The 25,948-nt window shown below is 39.6% G+C and overlaps 3 protein-coding genes across 3 annotated transcripts in view; 2 read left to right on the forward strand and 1 right to left on the reverse strand.

Annotated features, from left to right (window-relative positions):
- ccdc146 (coiled-coil domain containing 146) overlaps window positions 1–4,741 on the forward strand; it is a 93,795-nt gene extending 89,054 nt beyond the window's left edge. The window contains exon 22 of the mRNA XM_072454909.1: window positions 4,526–4,741. Within this exon, the coding sequence (XP_072311010.1) occupies window positions 4,526–4,726 (201 nt within the window). The 3' untranslated portion in view covers window positions 4,727–4,741. The remainder of the gene's footprint in view (window positions 1–4,525) is intronic.
- LOC140368045 (tetraspanin-8-like) overlaps window positions 1–25,948 on the forward strand; it is a 276,094-nt gene that overhangs the window by 203,498 nt on the left and 46,648 nt on the right. The window lies entirely within an intron of this gene.
- Window positions 10,933–25,948, reverse strand: part of gsap (gamma-secretase activating protein) — a 75,191-nt gene continuing 60,175 nt past the window's right edge. The window contains exons 30-33 of the mRNA XM_072454899.1: window positions 22,724–22,785; window positions 16,185–16,289; window positions 14,429–14,525; window positions 10,933–13,517 (exon numbers count right to left, since the gene is read on the reverse strand). Of these exons, the coding sequence (XP_072311000.1) occupies window positions 13,414–13,517; window positions 14,429–14,525; window positions 16,185–16,289; window positions 22,724–22,785 (368 nt within the window). The 3' untranslated portion in view covers window positions 10,933–13,413. The remainder of the gene's footprint in view (window positions 13,518–14,428; window positions 14,526–16,184; window positions 16,290–22,723; window positions 22,786–25,948) is intronic.

Raw genomic sequence — 25,948 nt, forward strand, 5'->3', positions numbered from 1 at the left:
CACATCACCTGAGTGCTTATCGATGAGCGCTTGAACGGCAAACTGCGGTGCCCTCCCAGCGACTCTTCTAAGCTTGCCATGCAAGCTAACATCAACAGGAGCCGGGACAAACTTCCACGGAGCTATAGCAGACAAAGCCACCGACGGGCTCACACGCAGATCACCAACCCCCGCAAGCCGCGCCTTCGCATTTCCTACCTGGCTAAAAACCATACCGCCAGCCTCATTCTGCCCCCCATCAACCCTGAGAAAGTCCCTCACCGGGTGAGAGCTCGTATGACCTTGCACATTCACCCAGTAAGCCAACAGAAGCAATTCCCCCAACTCAACCTGCAGCGCCGAGACAGGGGAGGTCCTAAAAGCCCTACAGCAGATGCGCAAGGCCTGGGCTTGCTCCACATCAAGCTTCTTTAAGTTAGTCTCAGCCGCAGACATGTAGGCTATACAGCCATAATCAATAGCCGCCCTCATGACGGCCCAATAAATACCCAGGAGCGACCTTCTGCTGGCCCCCCAGTCCTGGCCGGATAGACAACGAAGCAAGTTATTCACCCTTTTGCATTTTCCACTGACCTCATCAATGTGCTGACGCCAACTAAGCCTCGTCAAAGGTGACCCCCAAGAACCTCACCTCCCTGACCTGTTCGAGCACCTGCCCATGCAGTCGAAGGGAGACGTCCCTATGCCCATTGAAGAAACAGATCACTTGAGACTTCCGTACGGACAGTTTAAACCCCCACTTCAGGGTCCACTGCTCCACCTGCTGTATTGCCCTTTGCAGTTTCGCCTCGTAAAACCGGAGATTCCTCCCTCTCACCCATAGAGCGCCATCATCAGCATAAAGGCTCCTCCCAACAGACCCATCCACGTCGTCAAAGATGTCCTTAATCATAACATTGAACAAGATAGGGCTACACACACTCCCCTGCGGGATCCCATTCTCTACCTCATAGACCCCAGAGTAAGCAGCGCCCACTCTGGTTTGGATACGCCGGCCAGACAGAAAGCTCCGGACCCAGTTAAACAGTTTACCCTTCACACCACACTTCCGCAGCTTAATGAGGAGCCCATCCTTCCAAACCATATCGTACGCCTTCTCCACATCAAAGAGCACCGCAATAACCTTTTCTTTCTGAGCCCTGGCCAGCTGGATATCAGATTCCAAACACAACACGGAATCCATGGTGTTCCTGCCCCTACGGAAACCACTCTGGTGCGCGGGAAGCAAACCCTGATTCTCCAAGAAGTAATCCAACCGCTCGGTAACCATGCGCTCCATCGTTTTCCCGAGCTGCAACGGGAAAACGATGGAGCGTTTTGACACCGCTCACGTCGTTCACCATCATGGTGTCGATCTCATAGTAAATTTGACATGCGCACTTTAACTTTGCGCTTTGCATTCTGGGACGGAAACACGCCCAGCAGCATAATCACAACAAACATGGCGGCTAGGGCTGCAACGATAACTCGAGTTAATCGAATAATTCGATTACAAAAAAGCTTTGATTATTATTTTATTGCCTCGATGCTTTGTTTAATTTACATATTTTATTAAAAACATGTGAATCTGAATGACTTGTGGCGCTTTTGTTCCCCACGGAGCTTCTTCCTGACGCAGCTGAAGCAAAACAGAGAGAGCGGCGTGTTTTAAACTCACGAGTGCGACCCATGGATCTGGTGCGACCGGGAAGAGTTTTGTTGTGTAAAAGAACACGGTGCCGCGAGCTGCCGCTCTAACCACCACTCTGCTTCCCAGTCACACTCGTACATTTCAAACATGCCACACGCTCCTCTGCTGCGCCTTGAAACGGCCAATACATCCATGGAAACAGCAGGAGGACCGTGACCGTGTTATAATAATCTGATGTGAAACAGAAAGTCCACGATGAAACCGTACCAACGCAGTAAAGTGACAAAATGCAAAATGTAGAGCCACCGCTCAAAAAAACAGCATCATTGTCCCACACACAATGTTTTACAAACTAATGTCTTATTTTAAGTTATGTGACAGAAACGCAAATTAATTCATACTGTAACTGTTTACAAACAAGTTACAAGTCTGGTGACAAGTTGATTAGCCCTTTATGTATATATTATTTATATATTCTTTATATACAAACAGAGCACTTGGACTGGTGAAGTGAAATATTGCTGTTTTGGGGACAAACTTATGTGAAATTAAGAATAGAATGTGTTTTTTTTAGGCAAAAACTCAATTTGTTATTTGTTTATTACAATGAACTATAACGTTTATTTAAAAAACTTTAATATGCTTTTAAATGGTTTACGGAATGTACAAAAAAATTAACCGATTACTTGATTAAGCGAAGAAAAAATCGATAGATTAATCGATTGGTAAAAGAATCGATAGCTGCAGCCCTAATGATGGCGCCCGTGTCCCCCGCATGTTCCCACCGCTCGCCTTCGCTACCAAAATAAAGAATAGCGGCGTACAAAAGGTCGATCGAAATATCTTAAAATCTGGAGATTTAGTCTCCGGATCGGGTTGATCGAGACGTTCTCCGTCATTGACTGTTGAAGCCTGACCCCTGGCGGTCACTGCGGGTCAAAAAATGGCGACGATTTGGATATATTTTTTTGCCTTCAAAGTAAAATAAAAAAGAGAATTTACCGACCGACCGACCCACTTGAAAAATGTTGGGTCGGGTTACAGCAAACATACAATTTATTTGGGGCAGACTTATTATTATTAGTATTATTATTATTAGTATTATTATTATTATCATCATTATTATTATCATCATTTTTTATATCATCTTTATTTTTATCATTATCATTATTTTTATCATCATTATTATTATAATTTGTTTAATCATTATTTTTATTATATTTTAATCATCTGTATTATTATTATTATTATTATTTGTATTATTATTATCATTATTATTTATATTATCATTAGTTTTATTATTATTTTTATGGTTATTATTTTTATTATCATTATTTTTTATTATTATTTTATTTTTATTATCATTATTTTTATTTATTTTTAATTATCTGTATCATTATTATCATTATTATATTATTATTATTTCTATTATCATTATTTTTATTATTATTATTTTTATCATCATTTATCATTTTTTTATTATAATTTTCTGTATTATTATTATTATTATTATCAGTATTATATTATTATTTGTGTTAGCATTATTTGTATTATTATTATTACTATATTATTATTTTTGTATTATCCTTGGTTTTATTAGTATTATTTTTATTATATATTTGAGTACAGTGTTTGATAACATAACATACATGTAGCAGTAAGATGCAGTACCTCAAAATCCCACCTGGTAATTGTAAGTAAGTGAATGAGTTATTTATTTCCTTGCTGAATGATACTCAGGGGTGAGATATTCAAGACTGAAACTAGTTAATGTGTAGATTCAGAGTGACATTCTATATACAGCTTACAACTGAACTGTGCAATGCTCAGATAAGAGTTTGATTTTGCTCTGACACAGGCGCTGATTATTCTGTCAACACTATCTTCTCCACGGCTTATCTCCTTAATGCTTTTCATTACAACAGACTTTGAACTTACAAAATATCGATCCCGTTCAGCTTCGTTTATCTTTATATTTCAACGTTTGGCCAACATTTTAGTGCGTTCGACACTCGGACAACAACATATTAGGGAAAAACATGTCAAACGAAGATGTTGTAATTCCTTTTCAGTTCATGTTGACTCACCTGCAACTGGATTCACTTTGAACTGACCGTCTCCTCAAACTGTACCTCAAAGTGTACATATTCTTTTGAGCAGTATATGACCACTAAAACAGAACCAAAACTTAAACTTAAACTCGAACTATAGGTTTACCCTAAGTCAACATGAAATAACAGAATTACCGTATTTTCTGGACTATAAATTGCTCCGAAGTATAAAATGCACCAGCCAAAAAATGCATAAAAGAGAAGAAAAAACATATATTAGTCGCACTGGAGTATAAGTCGTATTTTATGGGATAATGCAATGATAAAATCCAAGACCAAGAACAGACATTTAATTTTGAAATGCAGTTTAAAATAATAACAGATGAGAGAACATGGTGAATAGGTGTACGTATGCTAACGCTAACACCTTCAGCTACATGAGGCACAGACAGAACTGTGGTAAGTGTCTGGTATGTTAACGTAACATATTAACAGTTATTCAGATAACTATAGCATAAAGAACATGCTAACAAGTTTACCAAAGCATCAATATTACCCCAAATCACTAAATCCATTGAATTCTTCTTCCTCTGTGTCACTTCTAAACAACTCCACAAACTCCAGAGGTAGAGGAAGTGCAGATTCTTCTTCTGCGTCGCTTTGAGCCTAGAGCGCCCTCTTGCGGTTGTCAGTGTGAAAATAACAAATAATATCACATAGAAGTCGCACCCCGGCCAAAATTATGAAAAAAGGTGCAATTTATAGTCGGAAAACACAGTAAATTTAAAGCATGTTTTTGTAAGATTTAGAACTATAAACTAAACTTGGTGTTGTCTCATTTCAGTTGGCCCAAGAGGACGAGTGGAAGCAGTTGCCCAATGGGGAGTTCACCACAGCCCCTCGCCGCCCAGACGCTTACATCCCACGGGGGTCCGAGCTGCCTGTGCCCAAACCGTACGGAGCCCTGGCCCCCTTCAAGCCCATGCCCTCCGGAGCAAGCAAGAGACACATACGTAAACCAGCGCCCAAGCCTCTGGACGTATAATAAAGCATCCGTGACAGGTAAGAAAGGTTCACCGACTGTCCAGGTGTCTTTTGACTTCTCCAATGTGTCCCATCTTTATGTTAGTTGGCATGATTGCAATTAAAAAAGCTCTTTGCTCCCAGGTTCTATTTTATATTTATGTGGTAAATCAGTTCATCATGTTCTGTCTGAGTTCCTTTTGTACGCTAGATCAAGATGTTTTTTTCTTAGCTTTTTTGAGGCTTTAATCTGTGCAAAAAAAAACATTATCCATGATTTTTTTTTTGCTTTATGAGTGGTTAAAAATGTTAACTTAAACCCTTCTCAGAGTCTCAGAAATAGAATCCTATAATTCTAAGAGGACAAACGATATCTAAAGTTATAATTATATAGTGCTTAGCTTCTGAGAGCTGACGAGATCGGGAACCGGCAATCAGTTATGATAGTAATGTTATTTGTATAGCACATTTTACCAACACAAAGTCTCTAAAGTGCATGTAAAATATGTTAAAAATAACCCTAACAACATAAAATACCGGTATATAAAATAATAAAAGACAGTTAATGGTTTTACAGCTAAATATTTAGACATTTCACAAAATAGGTGTCTGACTAGAAGCCCAGAAGCAAATGTACTCAAAATGTTCAAAGTATTCACATTGCATTGGTTTGCCTCGTCACATTCTAATATATACTACAGTATTTTTCATTGCGTGTCATTGTTTTATACAGAAATACAGCTTAAACCATTTCAAAAGGTCACTTTGGTATCTCCCCACTGGACGACAGGCTATAAAACTGAAACATTAACTTGGACTGTGAACTGAAGCAGCGTACGTCTCTGCGGCGTTGTATTTTTGCACCAACTGTAATCGGAATGACAAAGTGTGTGAGAGTAACTTTCAAACAAACCTTTGGACGTATTTACTTTATTTTTACACGTCGAAACGATAAGCGCACATAGTTTTCTGGTGAGAGCGGTGGATTCTTTGGAGCTCCGTGTGTTTTTAATTCTTCGTGTTGAATTCCTGGCAAGAGTTTGTTTACACCAACAGTCAAACCAAATATAAGGTTGTCAAGGGTATTTTGAGAAAGAGGGCAGAAATATAGCAATGTATAGTGTTGTTGTTTTTTTTTTTTTTTTTTACATGAAAGCCTGCTATAATCCTAATGTCCCAAACGCCTTAAGGACAGTAATGTATTTATGCTTTTATAATATTGCCGTGAGTGAATAAATTGTGGAAGGCTTAAGCTGGAAGCCGTGTGGAGTGGCCGCTTAATGCCCGAAATGATAAATGTAAATAGAAAAGAGAGGAGAGAGTGTGCAATGAAAGAGCAAAGAGAATAACAAAGAGAGAAGAGCGTTTAAATGAAGGGTGCGGTGCGCAGAGGAGGAAGTCGAACACATGAAAGGGTCAGGACTAAATATGGCACCGCTGCCGAGTTTACGCTGACCGGAAAACACTGCATTTCCAAGTGCTTTTTGAATGTTTCCAGATCTGAACGGGCCGAGGAGAAGTGGCTGTCGGCGTTTGAGGTTTATGTTTAAGGGCATCACTTTGGTCCGTTCCATTTTCCCCACAGAGCTGAGACTTCTCTTTGTTGGCGTGTCGTTACGTAAATGTGTTCAAAAAACGTTGAAATCATCCGTCTCCCTCAGTAGTTTTCTAAATGTGATACGAAAACTGTCGGAACGTCATCAAATGCTGCTTGGATGAGACTCTAAAATGTAGTCCAGTTGACCTTTTCTTAATATAGGTCTGACTTATTTTAATTAAGGGAGTGTCTGCAGAGCTGCGGCGCGCGGCCGAAACTGCCATGTTATTTTTGTGCCGGCCGCGCGCCGCAGCTTGTGAAACTGCGCCGCTATTTGACCGCGTTTTAGCGCCGTTTTAGACCGTGCCGGGTTAAGGTTAGGGTTAAGGTTAAGGTTAAGGTTAGGATTAGGATTAGGATTAAGGTTAGGATTAGGATTAAGGTTAGGGTTAAGGTTAAGGTTAAGGTTAAGGTTAAGGTTAGGGTTAGGATTAAGGTTAGGATTAGGATTAAGGTTAGGGTTAAGGTTAAGGTTAAGGTTAAGGTTAAGGTTAAAGGTGGTATGGACGATTTTTTTTCAGCAAATTTTTTATCATATTTCCTCGTGGCGTGGATAAATCATTTGTCCTGCCACGTATCAATCATAAAACGCACCTATCGCTCACCTGCAGCCGCGAACGGTTCGTACTCACGTTTCCGCGTGCCTAAGCGCATGGATCTATCATAATATAGTTCCCTCAGTGTACGGGGCAAAATGAAGACGGAGAAAGACAGTTCGAGCTGACGCAGAAGTGGACAGAAATCTACGGGAGACGAGCGATGCGATGTGCTCCGTTGCGCTAATAAACAAACGCACGTGTGTGTTGTATCAGTCCGCACGGGGGAGTGCGCATGCGCACTTCCGCCTGCGTTCTCAAATCGCCGAAAAATCGTCCATACCGCCTTTAAGGTTAGGGTTAGGGTTAGCCATGACGCTATAAGAGAAGTCCCGCAGTTCCTGAAACTGCGCGGCCATTTGACCGCGGGCCGCGGCTCTGCAGCCACGGCCTTTAATTAATACAGTATCTGTTTAGGCCTGGTATTGTCTTTCTTAAAGCTGTATTACAATTTTAGTTGCTGTGTGGGTTTGTTTTTTTAAAGTTCTGAATTAGGACTGTGCAATACAGTGACATTTAGTATATTGAGATGATTTAACGTTGCTGTAGGGGATTTTTTACTCTTAAAAATTTAAAAAATCGGAACTAGTTGATTTTAAACTGTTTGCAGTGGTCCATACAGCTGATACACGGTACTGCTAATAGCGGGTGCGTACCTATGTTCCCCGGTACCTATAATCCCCGGTACCTATAATCCCCGGTACTTATATTCCCTGGTACCTATGTTCCCTGGTACCTATAATCCCCGGTACCTATAATCCCCGGTACCTATAATCCCCGGTACCTATATTCCCTGGTACCTATATTCCCTGGTACCTATGTTCCCTGGTACCTGTGTTCCCCTTTACCTATATTCCCTGGTGCCTATATTCCTCGATACCTATATTCCCCTGTACATATATTCCCTGGTACCTATGTTCCCCGGTACCTATATTCCCTGGTACCTATGTTCCCCGGTACCTATATTCCCTGGTACCTATGTTCCCCGGTACCTATATTTCCCGGTACCTATATTCCCTGGTACCTATGTTCCCCGGTACCTATATTTCCCGGTACCTATATTCCCCGTTACCTAGGTTCCCTGGTGCATATGCTCCCCCTTTTCTATGAACAGGGGAACTTTGCTAGTTATGGCTGGGTATTGCCTTGATACAGCGTCCACGATACGATACAAATCCCATTACACAGAATTTGATATGATACGCGTCCCGATTCACGATATCCCTTAAAACCAGTGTTAGAAGTTTAAAATGATGTTTGGATTGTTCAGAAGTGTAGATCTAATACTAGCATAGGCGACTGGTTCAGGTTCCACATCCCCAAAGGTTGTGCATAAATGTATGGTTTTATGGCATAAACTATAGCACAATAAAACGCTAACCCAAACCCTAACCCAGGTCTCGGGCGAACATTGGAACCGGGGAACATAGGGCTAACCGCGCTAACAACAACTAGCATGCTAACAGCGCATCAGCCTGTCTTCCAGATTCACGCACAAAAAAACTACTTACGGTAATACTTTTATTAGTAGATGCAGCGCTTTCGACCCTACAAACTGCTTTTACAATATGTATTGGGGCAAGAGAAATGTGTTCTTTCTTACTTGATGAAAAAGAATCCGGTACAGTCCCTTTAATGTTAATAGTAGAGTCACGCTGCTGTTCTGCTGAATTTCCCTGTCTTTTTTGTTCTCTTCTCCTCGACTCGCTCGCTCTGGGGCAAAGAACCTGAAGCCTGTTCACATTATTCTGGAAGTTGCCCTGAGCGCAGCCATCCGACGTAATCCTCCTTCTGGTTGTATTAGTGAACTCAGGGCTGCCGACCCCGAGAGAGAATACGTTCTACACAGACTAAAAAGGCTTTTTCAGGCCGCTCAGGGAATCGGTGCCATGTTAACTTCTTGGTCACATGAACATTGGAAATTTTACACAAATCAATCTATCTTTATATCATGTTTTAGCTGCAAGACTTTTCTCTCGTTCTTCACTTAAGTGAGGGTGACCAGATTTTCAAATTTAAAAACTGGGACACACCCGGGATTGGGATTGGAAATAATAATAAAAGTGTAAAAAAAAAAAAAAATTACGCACTCGATCATTCACACCTCTTTCTCGGCTCTTATGAGTTAGTATATTCTGAGAGACTTTTATCACTGAAATTTTTTTTATCAGAGTGCATCTTTTGTGTTTTGGTTATTCTAAAGCCAGATTTTCTCTAGTTTGGCAAAATAAACTACAATATATTCCCTTCTTTACTGTTGGAAGGTCTCAAAGTGGTCAAAACTAACTAACTGGGACATGTCTTGAATAAAACTGGGACAAATCAATGGTTTTGGATACATCTGCTGGGACATGGGACACAGGGCTCAAAATAGGGACTTCTGGTCACCCTAACTTAAGTGAACCAGTGGACTTACATAAATCACTCCAGACTGAGCACTGAGCTGTTTGTTTCAGGTAGTTAGCAGCTGGCTAATGCTGGTTTACATAATTGTGTAATGGTAATCAACGTTAGCCTATTTGCGGAGCGTTTTAACGAGCCTGATTTCCAACTGTACGGGTGTTATATTTTAGGATCAGGCAGTCACTCAGCTGCACTCAAAGCCCGTGCTCTTGAAAGCTTTATCCGGTCGCAGAGGGCTTTTGGACAAGGACGTGTAGATGTAAAAGTTTGTTGTGGCAAGTTGTCGCTGCTTTAAAGTGTTGTCAGCGACCTGCCACTGTAGATAAGGATCAAAACCCATAACTTCTGCCTCAACCCTTTAATTTTTTCAATTGTACGCGCTGTTTTTTCATAACAACGGAGCGAGGCAACAGCATGTGGTGACATTTTCAACATAGTGGTGACGACAAATACCGTATTTTTCCGGAGTATAAGTCACACCAGCCAAAAAATTCATAATAGAGAAGAAAACATAAGTATGGGTTAGCTTTGTGTTTCAGGTAGTTAGCAGCTGGCTAATGCTGGTTTACATACCGTATTCTCAGAACTATAAGTCGCATCAGCCAAAAAATGCATAATAGAGAAGAAAAAAACATATATAAGTCGCACTGGAGTATGAAAAGCAGTTGCAAGTGTGAAAATAACAAATAATATCACATATAAGTTGCTCCAGAGTATAAGTATAACTATATAAGTATAAATATAAGTATAAGTCGCAACCCGGCCAAAACTATGAAAAAAGGTGTGACTTATAGTCCGGAAAATACGGTACACCCGTGGATTCCCACCAATACGGTACACCCATGGATTCAATATTATGGACCAAATATCAATCGTGCTAAAATATTTCATTAGTTATTTGTTTGGTTGGAATTCGGCCCTGACTTTTTCCGTTTTTAAAATCCGAGTTTCCCGTTATTTCTGGGCCAGACATTTCCAATATCGTGCGTTGGCGTTTCACGGTTCACGTCGGGGTCATCGCTTCTATTTGCTCTGTTGTTTGGTCTCGCTGTGAGTCAAGCTTTTAAAAGGTTGGAGGAGGCATCTGAAGCCGCAGGTTTAATCTACGAGCCTATATATATATAATGTGTGTAGAACCGTGATAATCTAACTGTCAGATGAATTTAGCCCCCGACTGTTCGACGCTAATTAGCTCACTACATAACACCAGCTGCATAACAGAAAAGGGGATGAGGGATTTGGGTGTGTTGGAAGGAGGGATTCCGAGGAAAAGTGAGGATTTAGGAGAACAAGTTTGCAAGAAGTGGAGGTTAAACGCTTGTGTAACATGTTGTTCATGTGGGGCCCCGAAAACATTCGCGGTGGGTGAGTCAGCGCGTGATGGCTGACGTGAGGAGCGTTTCCTGGACTCACGAGGCTTCAACTGAGATTTTCCTCCCATATTCAGCTTGAGCTCGACTATTTTGAACCAGAATTGGAAATCAGAAAAAAAAAAACAGTGCTTTTTGTAGTAAATACTATTCCTGAAGGCAATATCAACACTGCATATCTGTTGGATAGATTGATACAAGGAGAATGCATTGTGTACAAGGCTTTATTTACATTCATAACATGAGTCTATATTGCTAAAAAACATGGTTGATTTAAAAAAAAAATAAAAAAAAATCCCTTATAAGCATCACACGACCTAATCTGTTTTATACAAGCATCAGCAGATTGACATATTGTTTCCAGTCACATTAAAATTTAATTGCAAGTTTATCATCAAGGTGTTATTCATTGGTTCCATAAAATAAAGACAAAAATAAAAAATAAAGACAAGTTTTCTCAGTTAAAGCGATTCACTAAAACGCAATGGAGGGTACAATAGTACAATAGAAGTAACTGAAATGGAATGTCTCACACAGGATTTTCCACTCTTCATCTCGTTTTGCCTTGTTTCAAATGACAAATATATGAAGTGACTGTATTGGTGCTAAAACACTCATTTGGAGGTAAACAAGGAAATTATTCAAATTAAATTCATAAAATTTTCATCTATTGAGAAGCCAAAGGAGGTAATCAGTGTATCAATCTAAATGTAATCTTTATTTTTACGTCCCTGATGACACAGGCATGCGAGGATCCATTGGGATCAAAGTGTAAAACACAACAAAATAAACAATACCCTGCAGAGTCATGGAAAACCATGTATGAGTTTCAAAGTTTAGAGTTTGGAGTAGTTGTACCTGACACTCATGCTTAATATGCAGTAATAGCTCACCTCTTTTTGAATCCAGTGAATGAGAGTAATTTAAAATGGCTGCTTCTGCAGAGCGACTGTATCAGGTTCAGCATGTTCAAAGCTTTTGTCAGCATCTAATCAAACTGATGGAGTTACAGGAAGCACAGTGGGACAAACAAGAACAGTAGATTTATAAATGTGCTTGACATCAGAGTCTAGAAATGATTGGACCGGTTGCAGAGTATTGTTATAGTGAAGACTACAGGGTTAATGTTAACGTGGCAACACTCACATTTGATATTATTTATATGTTGTATTTAATTACAATTTAATTTAGATTAAGAACAAATTCATTGGCTGCCCTAAAACTCTTTACAGTTGAAATTGTTGAAAATATTTTTGGGGGGATTTATTTTTCAAAGGACAGTATTTAAATAGCACTATTGTTCACTGTACTCTATGGAGCAGCGTTACTGTAGGTGTCGAACAATGGCTAAAACACACAGTCATTTCACATCATCAAACTTGCCTTTTATGACGTGATGCTAATGACGTGATGCTAATGAGAAAACAAAGCCATAAACAGCACAGCGTTGATTGGACCAGTAATAATAAAAGCAAATGGCCATATGTGCGATGTGACGCTGCCAGGTGGTCCTGTAGGGCATACTAAACATTTAACGCAGATCCTGTCATTTTAGTCAAAGAAGACGTTGTAAAAGAGTCTGTCTTTCATGAGCTTGAAAATGGTATTCAAGTTTTAAAAAGTGTTTGTAAGATTCATTGTGAGTCTTCAGTCAGTGGTGTCAGGGGCATCAGGAGCGCCAGGTATTTGAGTGTGTGTCCAGAGCGTCCAGAGCCTCCAACGCAGAAATGTTGGACAAAGCGGAACTTTTTTGCGGACAAAGCAGCGCAGCAACCAATCAGAGATTACGCTCCAGTGATGTGTTTCACTATCCGGAATAAGGACCAAAACAAACTCTAAACCGATAAAAAAATAACACATACACAGCTTGAGGAGCAAATTATGATATTCACTTGAGCTAAACCTACTCTCCTGATAAGGTTAATGCATATTGAGCACTGTCCCTGTCCCAAATAAATAAAACCTAACCTTCCCCACCTGTATTAAATATTATTGGCCTGTAGAATGATGTGATGTCATCTAAAACCAGGCCATTGAGGACATTGGAATGTCAAATAGCTGCTTTGACATTACAATTGAAGGGTATTTAACTGAACTAGAAGAAATAAAAGTTTGGTACAGGACCTTTAACTAAAGACCATTTTAACTTACAACGGGTTTTAGAGTGATGCAAATCTAGCACTGTTGCCATAGCAATTAGCAAATATTCTTTTGAATCGGCAAAAATCCTGGAAGATGAAAGCTTTAAAGAGGTAGTATTTTCTGTCATCTGCAGACATTTACAATACAAACAGCGGGCGTGTGTATATTTCAGTCCAGTTCAGTCAGGATAGAGATGGAAGTACAAACACAATCTAACTGACACAGTAATTTACCAACAATAAACCCACATCGCACCATCGCAGCATCCAAAAAATCTGATGTGTTTTCTTCCATCCAAGCCAAATATATCATCGTGCCACTTCTATTCTCCCCTCACCTCCCATTCATCCGCACGACCTGCCTTAATTCGTCATCTAATCGTCGCCGCTTGTTTATGGGCCCCGTGCCGTTAGACCGCTCTCTGCATTCATCTTTTTGTTCTTGGCTCGCCGTCACCCGCCCAGCCGTTACTTCGTCCTCGAGGCCCCGAAGTCGATGGCTCGGCGATGAAACACATTTTCCCCTTGAGCCGTTTCCGTCCATCCATCTTTCCATCTGCTCCACAGCCGCAGCGTTTCGCCGCCGTTGCCATATTTCTCGCTCACTTTTCTTCAAAACTGAGCAGAATGAGCGTCTTTTTCAGCGCCGTCTCTTCCACAAACCTGGCGTCCACGTTTTCTTGTTGCTGCTCAAATGGATTTGTACCTGGAAAGAACAAGTATCCAATACATTTCAGAACAGGTTTGTAGAAGTTTGAACACGTTTTTTACTCATACAAAGACTGTTGCTTTTCAAAGGATTTTCTGTTAATAATAACCAGAAACAAGAGCACAAACAAACCTATGCACACACAGAAATCAAACACAGGACTTCTTTCATTAACTAGTAGTTGAGAAAATAAAATAAATAAAATACAATAAATAAAAAACAGACAAAAATAATAATAATTACAAAAAATAAAATAAATAAAATAAATAAAATAAATAAAATAAATAAAATAAATAAAATAAATAAAATAAATAAAATAAATAAAATACAGACAGTGGACAGGAGACAGAGGGTTTTAGGATTGAATATTGTACATCAGAGGAATTAATCTGCTGTTATTTTAGGGATAAAGTCCTGGATGTCGGAGTTAGATGTTGTTTTTTTTTCAGAGGAGGATCATACATTTATAGTTGGATGAGAGCAAGCATTGATGTGCATGTGGCTGAATAGTAAACCTGATGGACATGGACAGACGAGGAGGATTTTGGATTCAGTGTTATGACCCCTGAATTAATCAAGAGTGTGGAGTAAAAATGAGAAATAAACAGTGGTGCAAGTAGAAACAGCATTTATAGAAATGTATTATTATTATCTTATTTGAAGCTAACTTTTTTTACTTTCACTTTTACGTCGCAGCCCTTGAATGCAAAATGTGAATATTTCCCCATCCCCTGAAAGCAGAGAGAGTCCCCTTTTATGGATTAAACTGAATTTTTTAGTCTTTGACACTTTCCCCAAATTTGTACTAAATCTCTACTACTAATCCCCGTGGGTGCGCGTGCATCTGAAACATCTGAAACGTCTGAAAGCACAATGTTTTAGTTTTCCCTTTCGCACACGGGCCGTACCTTGCTCCTCGATATCAGAGAGCGTCTTTGCCAGGTAGGTGAGAGGCAGGAACTCCGGTCTGAATCCAGGCTTGTCTCTGCCGCCGAACGTAAATCCCTGAGGACCACAGAACGCCGCAGATCATAACGAATTCTCAAGGATGCACTCGATCAAGACAAATCCACGGCAAAATCCCCTAACTATTCACCTCACCTCCACTTTTAATATAGTTCCAGCGCTTAGGCAACTTTGCGGGAACTTTTTGCAGCCGCTTATGCTTGGTATACGGCTCTTGTCACACCTTCCACACCGATCCACTCACAGAAACACTGCCGCAATGTCATTAAAATATACTACCGTTTATACCCTGCAAAGGTCAGTTTGTTAGCATCTAACAGAATGTGTTTATGACAGCCAATTACCTGCTAATTAGTGTGTGATTTATATTTTTATTTAAACTCACAAATATCATAAATGTTAGATTTCTAATTGCCAACAAATAAAGAACATGCAGTAACTTGTATTAAAAGAACAGATCCACAGCCATTTTCATTAGCAGTATGTATTAATTACGTATTATAATATTCACTGTCTTGTCAATGCTCGATCCAAGAAACTAAGCAAATATCAGTCAGTACTTCCATCAGTGTGCCCCAGGGCATGCAGAGGTAATTCAGTGGAGTGAATGAATAATGAAATGCAAAGCGCTTTGGGCGTCATGAGAGGCATTATTATTATTACACTAATAGTATTGACAGCCTTGTACAGTCTTCTATTTATCTTTTTCCATTGGAATCTCAGTTGCTATGCAAATTGCTATGAATACTATGCTCTTATTATTTTTGCTTTGTTACTCATGTGGAGAAAGTAAACTGTATCATGAGGCATAGGTATTGACTTGTGATTTACCGATTAACTCCAGTGCAACTCATACCGTATTTCCCGGACTATAAGTCGCACCGGAGTATAAGTCGCACAAACCAAAATATGCACAATAGAGAAGAAAAAAACATACATAAGTTGCACTGGAGTATGAAATGCAGTTGCAAGTGTGAAAATAACAAATAATATCACATAAGTCGCTCCGGAGTATTAGTATAAGTATGAGTTTATGAGTATAAATATAAGTCGCACCCCGGCCAAAACTATAAAAAAAATGCGACCTATAGTCCGGAAAATACGGTATATGTTTTTTTTCTTCTCTATTATGCATTTTTTGGCTGGTGCGACTTATACTCCGAAAAATACGGTACTTTTCGTTTCTCAGTTACAATCTTATTACAGTGTTATTGATCATGATTAGTGACCCACTGTACTGTCTAGGGCAGGGGTGGGCAATTATTTTCCTCCGAGGGCCATATTCGAATCCAGGCAAGTAGCGGAGGGCCGGCCCACGATCATTGGTGTGAAAAAAAAAATCTAAAAAATTAAGTATCAAATAAAATATCACTTTTCTGTCAAATCTAGGCTATTGAATCTATTATTTAATTTATTTCACGTCATATTTATTAAGGATACAAGTGCAGACAGATGCCTGAGGGCAAAAAAGAAGAAAAAAAATAATAATATTATTTTTTTAAAATATTACTTGGACAAGCTTGGCGGGCTGGATTGAAAGGATGTGGCCCGCGGGCCGTAGTTTGCCCACCCTGGTCTAGGGCATCGGCGTTATTACTTCCATCACATATTGTAAGTGGGTAATTCAGGTTTTGTTCCTTGCATGCAAATATCTACAGTATATTCGGCATGTACTGTGTTTTCACTCCTCCCTCTGACCTTTGTTTTGTTGTGTTTCTCCAGCAGCGTGCGGACATAATCTCTGGATATTGATGCGGAGGTGTCGGGGTGGTCCCACATGTGGTAGATGGTCTGCTCCATCGGCTACAAACACTCACACACACACACACACACACACACAGAGAGAGAGAGATCGGATCATCATTTCACACGCTGCCGAGCTCAACACCAACACAACTTGAAGGCGATGAACTCCTGTTAACAAAAACGACAAGAAAAACCTCCTCCGTGCAGTGAGAAATGCTTTGCGCACTCGCGAATACTGCAACGCTTTGGATCCTGTGAAACTATAAACACTTCACAGTGTATAAATAGAGCTGCGGCGTAGGTCAGAATTTGATGGTTGAATTAACACAGCGGCTCGTGTATATTTTATTCATGGTTTATGGTTAATATCTCTATTTTGGGGGCAAGTTAAGGCGAGAGTGGGGGCATTAGTCATTCACAGGGGTCATTGTCATCAGGGGAATAGACTGAAAGGCATAAGAAGTACATTGACACGACTATAATGGCATTAATTGTGATAAAGTTAAACATATTATCAGTTTTCACTTTTAGTCTCGCACAGAATGATTTAGTCCCCCGTCCTCCGTCTGAAATTATGGCACCTACAATAGAGCTGCAGCAATTACAAGTGGACAAATGAAACACCCTGATCAAATAAAATGACCCATATTAAACCAATCAAGCATATTTTGATCATCATAATTGTTATTGTTATACCGTTTTATAACAGAGACAGAGGCATTATTCAATCAAAATGTCAAAAAGGAATAAAGTATGTATAATTTTCATCAATAATACACTTTAAATATTCTCTGTAGAAGGCTTCAGATTATGTTTCAATTTTGTTTTGGTTAAAATGTATTTCTCAATATTCAACAGACGCCTTTTCCTCGATTAAATGAAAAACTAACTCCTGACGAGTAAATAGAATTACCAGGCCTAATCTAATCTATGTTGTGAATGCAATGAAAACAATTTAAAAATGCCTTTTATTTGACATATTTAACGTGGCTTGTCTGTGGTCTATGACTGTTCATTCTTCTGCCGTCTGCACAGATGTAATTATTAGAAAGTCATCTCTAAAAAAATGGCAAGGTCAAAGAGAAATGTTATAAAAAATGCTTCTTTTCAAGCTAATTGTAAGTGATGGCACATAAGACGCCCTGGTGTGTCAAAATGTCTTTTCTTTTTCTTCAAAATGTTTAATGGAAACATAATTAAACCTTTTTAGCGTACTTAGATTCTAATTTAGTAGTTTTGTCAAATGTCATGCAGTATATATTTGACAGGGATCACCAAACCTCTCATTTAACCATCCTTAAATCTGCTTAGTTTGTACTAAAGTAATGCCTGAATAAATGGAATATGAAAGCTCTCATATTAAATTGTTAAGGTTGTTAAGAAGATGTGTGACATTTCATTAAAATGTCTGCTACCCTTTATTTCATTTTAGTGACACGAATACTTTGCATAAGTGTTTCTGTTATTTAAAACAATCTTTTTGATGCGGGTTCTCAATATCTGGATTTGCATTACATTTCCACGCGGTAGAGAGCAACACGGTTGATATATCTTATTTTATTTTATCTGCACATATTTATGCAGGGGTGGAGTGAAAATAATAATATCCTCTATAGTAAAAATGCTTTACAGTGGAGGAATTTCAATGCATTTAAATACAAAACTAATATTGCAATACTACAACATAGTATTGTACGTGGTATAAGATAATAAGTTAAGATAAGATAAGTTAAGCCTTTATTAGTCCACACAATGGGGAAATTTTGGTGTTGCAACGCAAGTAGATACAGAAGTAAAAGAACAGATAACTTATAGAAAGCTTTAAAAAAACACTCTTAATAGAAAAACTCTTATAAACAAAACTCCTATAGACAACACCTCTCATATTCTTAATAAGCAATATAGAGAAAAAATAAAAAATATATAAAGATAAAATAAAAATATTATAACATAAGACAAAATAATAATCATAGTGGTAAAGTAAACACTCTTATTTACAGCAGTTATATGCACATGAATATGACATTATTGCGTATGAGTATTGCACATGAATATGACATTATTGCGTACGAGTATGACAGTAATTGCACATGAAAACGACAGTATTGCACATGGTTAAGTCAGTATTGCACATGGGTATGACAGTAATTGCACATGGTTAAGTCAGTATTGCACATGGCTAAGTCAGTATTGCACATGCTATAGTCAGTATTGCACATGATTAAGTCAGTATTGCACATGGTTAAGTCAGTATTGCACATGGTATAGTCAGTATTGCACATGGTTTAGTCAGTATTGCACATGGGTATGACAGTATTGCACATGGTTAAGTCAGTATTACACATGGTTAAATCAGTATTGCACATGGTTAAGTCAGTATTGCACATGGGTATGACAGTATACACGTGTATTGGATTGACACAAAACTCACCGGTCGCTCCTGCATCTTCACCTGTCGTCATAGCAGCAACTATTTTGTTTCTAAGGTTACTATAATAGATAAAAAACATCCAGTAAAAAGCACCTCTGTTGTGCTGGATTAGGCTCACGGGGCCACGAAAACAAACAGACAAATGATGGAGAAAAATGTGGCTTTTAGTGAAGGCTCTGGGTCACTGCCGTCCATTGTACCAGATAAAACTGCACGGGCGCCAAATCCACCAAACAAAAGGCTAATGGGCAGAAAACGGCAGCACCGAACTGGATATAAACTCTCAGCCCTCAACGTGAACAAAAAATCAAAACACTCTGCTCACATTTTATTCAATTTGGGAGAGAAAAACACTGAATACATAGTTTGCAATCTCAGTATCTTGCACTACAAACCACACAACTGAATTCAGAGTGATACATTAACTTAATAATATATAATAACGTATATAATAATGCCGCTTTCGTGTGGTGTTCAATAAATTGTAAACGTGGCTTTCCAATTGGAGAAATTGGAATTGGAACAAGACAAGTTGTGACGTTGGGAGCATTTCATTGGTTGAAATCAGAATAGATTGCAAAATAGTTTGTATCAAGTGGACTTAAGGACTTTTGGGAGACCTGCTGTAGCTAACGCTGCTCACAATCTGGAGTCCTTCACAAACAGGTGAATAGGTTGGGTGAAGAAGCACTTGTCCTGGAAGAACTCTCCTTTCTGAAGTGCCTGACGCGCACACGGAAGCAGCAGCAGCTTTTATTCACACAAAGATCCCAGAAAATGGCAAGGTACAAATGGCCAGAACACTCAGATTTGACCTCCATCTACACGTCTGCACTTTAGACCAAGAACATTGCACTGCTCACACTTAACCCGAGATTCTCAGCCCTCAGGCGCTCAACGCTCTCGCCGCGGGAACCAACATGGTAACCAAGGAAACAAAACAACAACTGTTGATACTGGTAATCAACAGTCTGGCAAACGCATGACATTAGGTATTTGCATGTATTTATAAAAACAAAATATATACCTGTGAATATGCAGTATTATAGCCAAAGCTGATTTCCATCCTTTTAGTCCCTGCTGGACCAAAGCCAGCCACATAACCTGCATAATTCATACAAATATGACAAATGAACAAGAGACAAAAAGCTGCCGTATACTGACATCTTCAACATCTTCAGCATGCTAATTTACAACATCAAGATTACAAATGTACAGGTCAAATTCATCCTGTTCTCACTCGGCACAGACAACGCATACACTAACAGCAGTACAAAGGTATTCACAGGTAAGATAAGCCTTTATTTCACCCTGGAGAGACAAAGAGACCACGAGAATGGACTGTTTAGCGAGCTTTATTCGTGAGTTATTTGGCGCTCAGACCCCGGCGGAAGACGTTGCAATCATGGGCACTCCATGATCTATTTGTATTAGATGTCTCCCCCGGAGCCTGGAGACTGGTGGTGGTAGATGTTAAGAGGAAGTAGAGGATGAGGGGAAGGTAGAGGAGGAGCAGGGGAGGTGGTGGGTCGCAGTACGGTTTGAGCAGCCGAGCCATCTGCCTGAGGGCTTAAATGCGACCGCCTGAGGGCTTAAATGCGACCGCCTGAGGGCTTAAATGCGACCGCCTGAGGGCTTAAATGCGACTGCCTGGGCGTTGATTGGAGCGGGGAGGAGTCACTTGAGAGCGTTGATTGGGGATGGAGCAGGTGCGAGGGCCATGGTACAGACGCCCCCTGACCTTTCACCCTCCTTCTTGGCCGGGAAAAACTGCATAACCTCTTTGGGATAAGCGCAGAAACCTGGGAGAGTCCATGGTGAAGTGAGGGATCTGACTCTCACAGACGGACAGGCGGGCGCCCGCTTGAGTGCGATGATGGCGCTGGGGAGAGGGGTCCTTCCATGGTGGCCTTGACGTAGATGGGTGGAGTTAGGTCTTCCAGGCTGAATTTACGCAGGCTTCATTTGTCCCGCAATGGGGAAACAGTGTTGCAACACAAAGTAGGTACAGAAGTAAATAATAAAGAACAGATAACTTATTAAAAACTTTAAAAAAACACTCTAAAAAGCTCTTATTAAAAAAAAAACTCTTATACTCTTAAAAAGTAGAAAATAAGAATAGCAATAGTAACACTCTTATTTACAGCTGTTATATGGACAGAGAATATTGCACCAAACGGTATAGCACATGAATATGACAGTTTTGCACATGATTATGGCAGTATTGCACATGAAAATGACAGTATTGCACATGGATATGACAGTATTGCACATGAATATGACAGTATCGCACATTATTATGACAGTATCACACATAAATATGACAGTATTGCACATGAATATGACAGTATCGCACATGAATATGACAGTATTGCACATGAATATGACAGTATTGCACATGAATATGACAGTATTGTACATGAATATGACAGTATCGCACATTATTATGACAGTATCGCACATAAATATGACAGTATTGCACATGAATATGACAGTATCGCACATGAATATGACAGTATTGCACATGAATATGACAGTATCGCACATGAATATGACAGTATTGCACATGAATATGACAGTATCGCACATGAATATGACAGTATTGCACATGAATATGACAGTATCGCACATGAATATGACAGTATTGCACATAAATATGACAGTATTGTACATGAATATGACAGTATCGCACATTATTATGACAGTATCGCACATAAATATGACAGTATTGCACATGAATATGACAGTATCGCACATGAATATGACAGTATTGCACATGAATATGACAGTATCGCACATGAATATGACAGTATTGCACATGAATATGACAGTATCGCACATGAATATGACAGTATTGCACATGAATATGACAGTATCGCACATGAATATGACAGTATTGCACATAAATATGACAGTATTGCACATGAATATGACAGTATCGCACATGAATATGACAGTATTGCACATGAATATGACAGTATTGCACATGAATATGAAGATGAATGACACATGTTCAGGGCTAACAGTGTTTGTTGTAGAGTCTGACAGCAGCAGAAGGAAACACCAGGTCTATACTCAAATACTAGTACTTATTGTCCATGGCTCGTGTAGAAAAGTACAGGCACACATCCATGCTAAAATCAGTTTGGTTAGTTGTATGGAAAGTGTTGGTTATCAAGCAGCCATGACTTCTGTTGTTCAGGGAAAAAGTGTATTGTTGATGCGATAAGGTGGTGTGAAGCTTGCTATTTTTTTTGTGCCAGACCTAACAACCACACACCTTTAATCAGAGCACTGCAATCTTCTGTTATTTATTGACACCGAAGCCTTCCCCGCAAATTCCCGGTAACGTGACTAAATCAGTGGTTGCTCATCTTCTGATCCGAAGGTCGCCGGTTCGAATCCCGCTCTGGTGGTGAATGTGTGACCGGTTCCTTGATGTAAAGTGCTTCGAGTGCCTTGACGGTAGAAAAGCGCTCTATAAATATGACCATTTACCACACGATTCTGTCAAAATTGCGGTGCACGTGCTAATGTATTGTACGGCGTCCTACTGTGATTCTCAGTCCAGGCTAAAGCTCTGACTGAAGCAGCTCTAGCTCTGTACATGTTTTTGTCCGTTTACTCGTCAGTTAATATCTGTCTGATGTCATTAACTGAACTGGTTTTGTAAATGAGAATGGTGCTTCAAACTGTGTATAAGTATTGTTTGGATTGCTACTTTATGTTCCTGTAAATACAAACGACTCGCTAACATGGACATCCAGTAACACTACGGTAACACTGACTATCTCAAGACCCTTTCCCCACTGCAGCCAATTACACCAGTGCTCTGTGAGGGCTCCAGGGGGCCACAGGGAGATGAGCCTGAAAATAACTTCAAACTACTAATTGGACCAGTGTGGGGACGAGGGGGAGACCCAAACTCCACAAATAGATGGCAGTATAATAGCATCATATATTGTGTAACTGCTCATAGTGCCCAGGCGGAGGTATTTGCATAGACAGATCTCGTTTCTGGAGGATGTAAAATGAGCTTGTTTGGACACAAAAGCCGTACCTGGGGTAATCTCTTGAGGATGCTGAATTTCAGTTTCTCGTTGGTGTCACTGTTGTCCAAATCTAGGCAGAGAAAGAACATGAAATAAGCTCAAAAACAGAACAGAATGAATCATTTAATGCTTGCTGGAGTTTGAGACAGAGGTGTTAACTTAACTTTTTACAGTCTCAATTGTTCCGTAGGGAATTCACACCATTCCAGCTGCTCTTTAGAGAACGTTTTCAGAATTCTAAACCTCACAGCAATATACACCAGTGTGCATCAAACGTATGAGTTCATGTTCAATCTGAATAATCTTATTTCAAATTAAAGTTAATCTATGGTGATTGGTGACAATTCATTTTGTCTACTATTTTAAACTATAAGCAACTATTTCTTTTGGTCAGACAGGAGAGTTTTGCTGACTTTAGTTACATGTTTCAGCTTCTTCCAGGAGCCTTCCTCAGAGGAGATGGTGTAAGTCTTGAAGGCTGCTCACATGGTTTTGACAGACAGTAGGTCAGACTGTCAGTGGTATTCGTTGCTTTCAGCACGAATGACCTTGGCATTATTCCAGTCAATGATGGTGTTGTTTTGTCTCTTGCAAAAAGCACACCACCACTGCTCTTATGTCAAGTAAAGTAAAAGCAGAACAAGAAAACCTGAAATCAGCCATATCCAGCTACATAATGAACTGGAATAATGTCAGGGTCATCTCTGCTGAAAGCAACAAATCCGACAGCTGGATCAGAGATCCATAAGCGAGGTCCAAGGAGCATATCTCATGAGGGAGCTGACATCTTATCACACACATGCAGACATGCAGAAGGCGTCAGGCAGGAGGCAGGATGTTTCAGCTCCTGGAAGCAGCTCAAACATGCAAAAACTGCAGTCTGACCAAAATAAATTGTAGTTTAAAACATGAATCATCTAATTTCATATTGTCAGCCATATTATTAAAGCAGCACATAATACTTGACATGTGCAGACCACCTAGACAAAGGCTGAACTAGTTCATTTCACAAAGAAAAGCCTGGGAATATATCAAGAACGAGCAATGGCAGCCGTGAAACAGAAGAGTGTTGTACATGCTCCAGTCTAACATTGTATCAGTGCTTTGTTTGGTGAGGACATGTTAATGAACATACATGAGAACATGCTGTACATGTCAGATTATAGCCATGGGCTGCTTTCCACACTGTCCCATATTCGCTCTCACTAACACACACTCATTCATGCACCAGATTTAATGGACAACTACAGTATGCACCACAGCCACTGCTGCCATATTCATTTTTGGATTAACATAAGAAGAAAATGGACAATTGACGTGAGAAAAGTAAGAAATGTAAAGATGAATTAGAAAAAAATGGAAGGCGCGTGGATGTGAATCAATGTAGCATTTAGTTTGACATATTATGACTGGTCTAAAGTATTTAGTGAGTACTGCTTTATTGGCTGTTATCAGAGTGGCTCCAAACACACTGTAATATTTAGTCTAGATTCACAGTTGAGTTGATTGTGTGGAGTGACGCATGCTCCGACTCATTTTGAATCGACAAACACCCACGCTTTGAAGTCTAAAGACATTTAAACAAACCAAACCTTTTCATCTTCCTCTGTAATTGTCCCGTTCATGGGGGACTGACCTAGCGCCTGTAAATATTTTGGTCCTGTTTATATTTGTCTCGCAGCACTGTTTACTTTGTGGACAAAGGCTCCTGTTCCTGTATTACATAAACACGGTTGTAGTTGTAGTATTAGCGTAAGAACTTAATTGTCTTTAACCTTTGCATAGTACGTACATGGAGAAAGAGTGGAGTTGACGGTGGAGAAAGCTTGGAACGTGGAGCAGTGGCATCATGTCCCACGACTCGGCTTTAATCTCCCCGAAGTGTTAGAAAATGTCTCATAACCACCAGTTTTTTGACAGTGCAAATAGTCAAATCTGCTGAGGTTTTAGAGCTGGATTCAAGAGCAAGTCATCAAATAGGGACAGTATTTTAAAACCCTAGGCTGTATTCACACTGGGTCCCTCACGATTGGACGCAATACATGGCTCACGATACGATAATATCACTATTTTGCGATACATGCGATAATCGGTATATTGCTCATGATATTCTACGATAGGTCACTATTTTTAAGAACCCAATACATTTTAATAACATTTTTCTTTGTTAAACAGAGTCCCGCACAGACTCGCAATGAAACCATTTTAATCATCAAAACAGTCGAAACGTCACATGTTTTTGCATAAACAGGTTTCCTTTCTTTAAAACAAGAAAGAAAATTGTAGCACGGTCACAAAATAAGATAAGATAAGCCTTTATTTGTCCACACAAATTTCGGTGTTGCAACGCAAGTAGATACAGAAGTAAAAGAACAGATAACTAACTAGGAATTTAAATCATTCAGGGAAATTATACTGAAAATGACTCATGGTGATCTATCGATACGGCAGCCCACGATATCGATACTGTATCACTAAGTTTAGTATCACGATATGTCAATATTTTGCCACACCCCTAATTCACACTGTTCCGGGTTTGAGCTCAATTTAACCCCGAGGTAAACTTGACGCGATCCTGTTCTTATTAGTCTGGGATTTACAGTATCTCCCGGTTTAGTCACAGTTTTGTTTGAATTTTGAATCTATGGCTCTGATCCTCAATGATAGCAATAAGTTAAGAAGCTAATGACGACCGCAATGTGTTGATATTCTATGTTACAAAAGTAAGAATCTAGATCAGAGCCAAGATTTTATTTCAAATTATTTCAACGTTTACATCCCTCATCGTCCTCAAATGGCATCTGTGTTGTGACTTTACTCGAATGGCATTTGCTTTGTTTCTTCAAGCTTTTTATGTCAAATATTTTTCAACACAGTCTTTCTACTTTGGTCTTACATGTAGAAGAAAAAATGAGTTACCTTATTTTCTGGACTATAGGTCACACCAGCCAAAAAATGTACAATAGAGAAGAAAAAAACACATTTAAGTTGCACTGGAGTATAAAATTTGTATAAATATACGTATAAATCGCGCCCCAGCCAAAACTATGAAAAAAGGTGCGATTTATAGTCCGGAAAATACGGTATTTATTGATGAGCCAGAACACCAACAAGATCCGGGGAGTTTCTGCGGAAAAAGCCACTGCTCCGACAGTTACACACCATTATCTCCCGCTTGATTCATGAATATTGGGCCCTGACACTAAGACACTAAGTATAAGTATATAAATATA

This window comes from Eucyclogobius newberryi, unplaced genomic scaffold, assembly GCF_026437365.1.
Source record: "Eucyclogobius newberryi isolate DKJ021-1_F unplaced genomic scaffold, fEucNew1.0.hap1 SCAF_2, whole genome shotgun sequence".
Classification (NCBI taxonomy): Eukaryota; Metazoa; Chordata; class Actinopteri; order Gobiiformes; family Gobiidae; genus Eucyclogobius; species Eucyclogobius newberryi.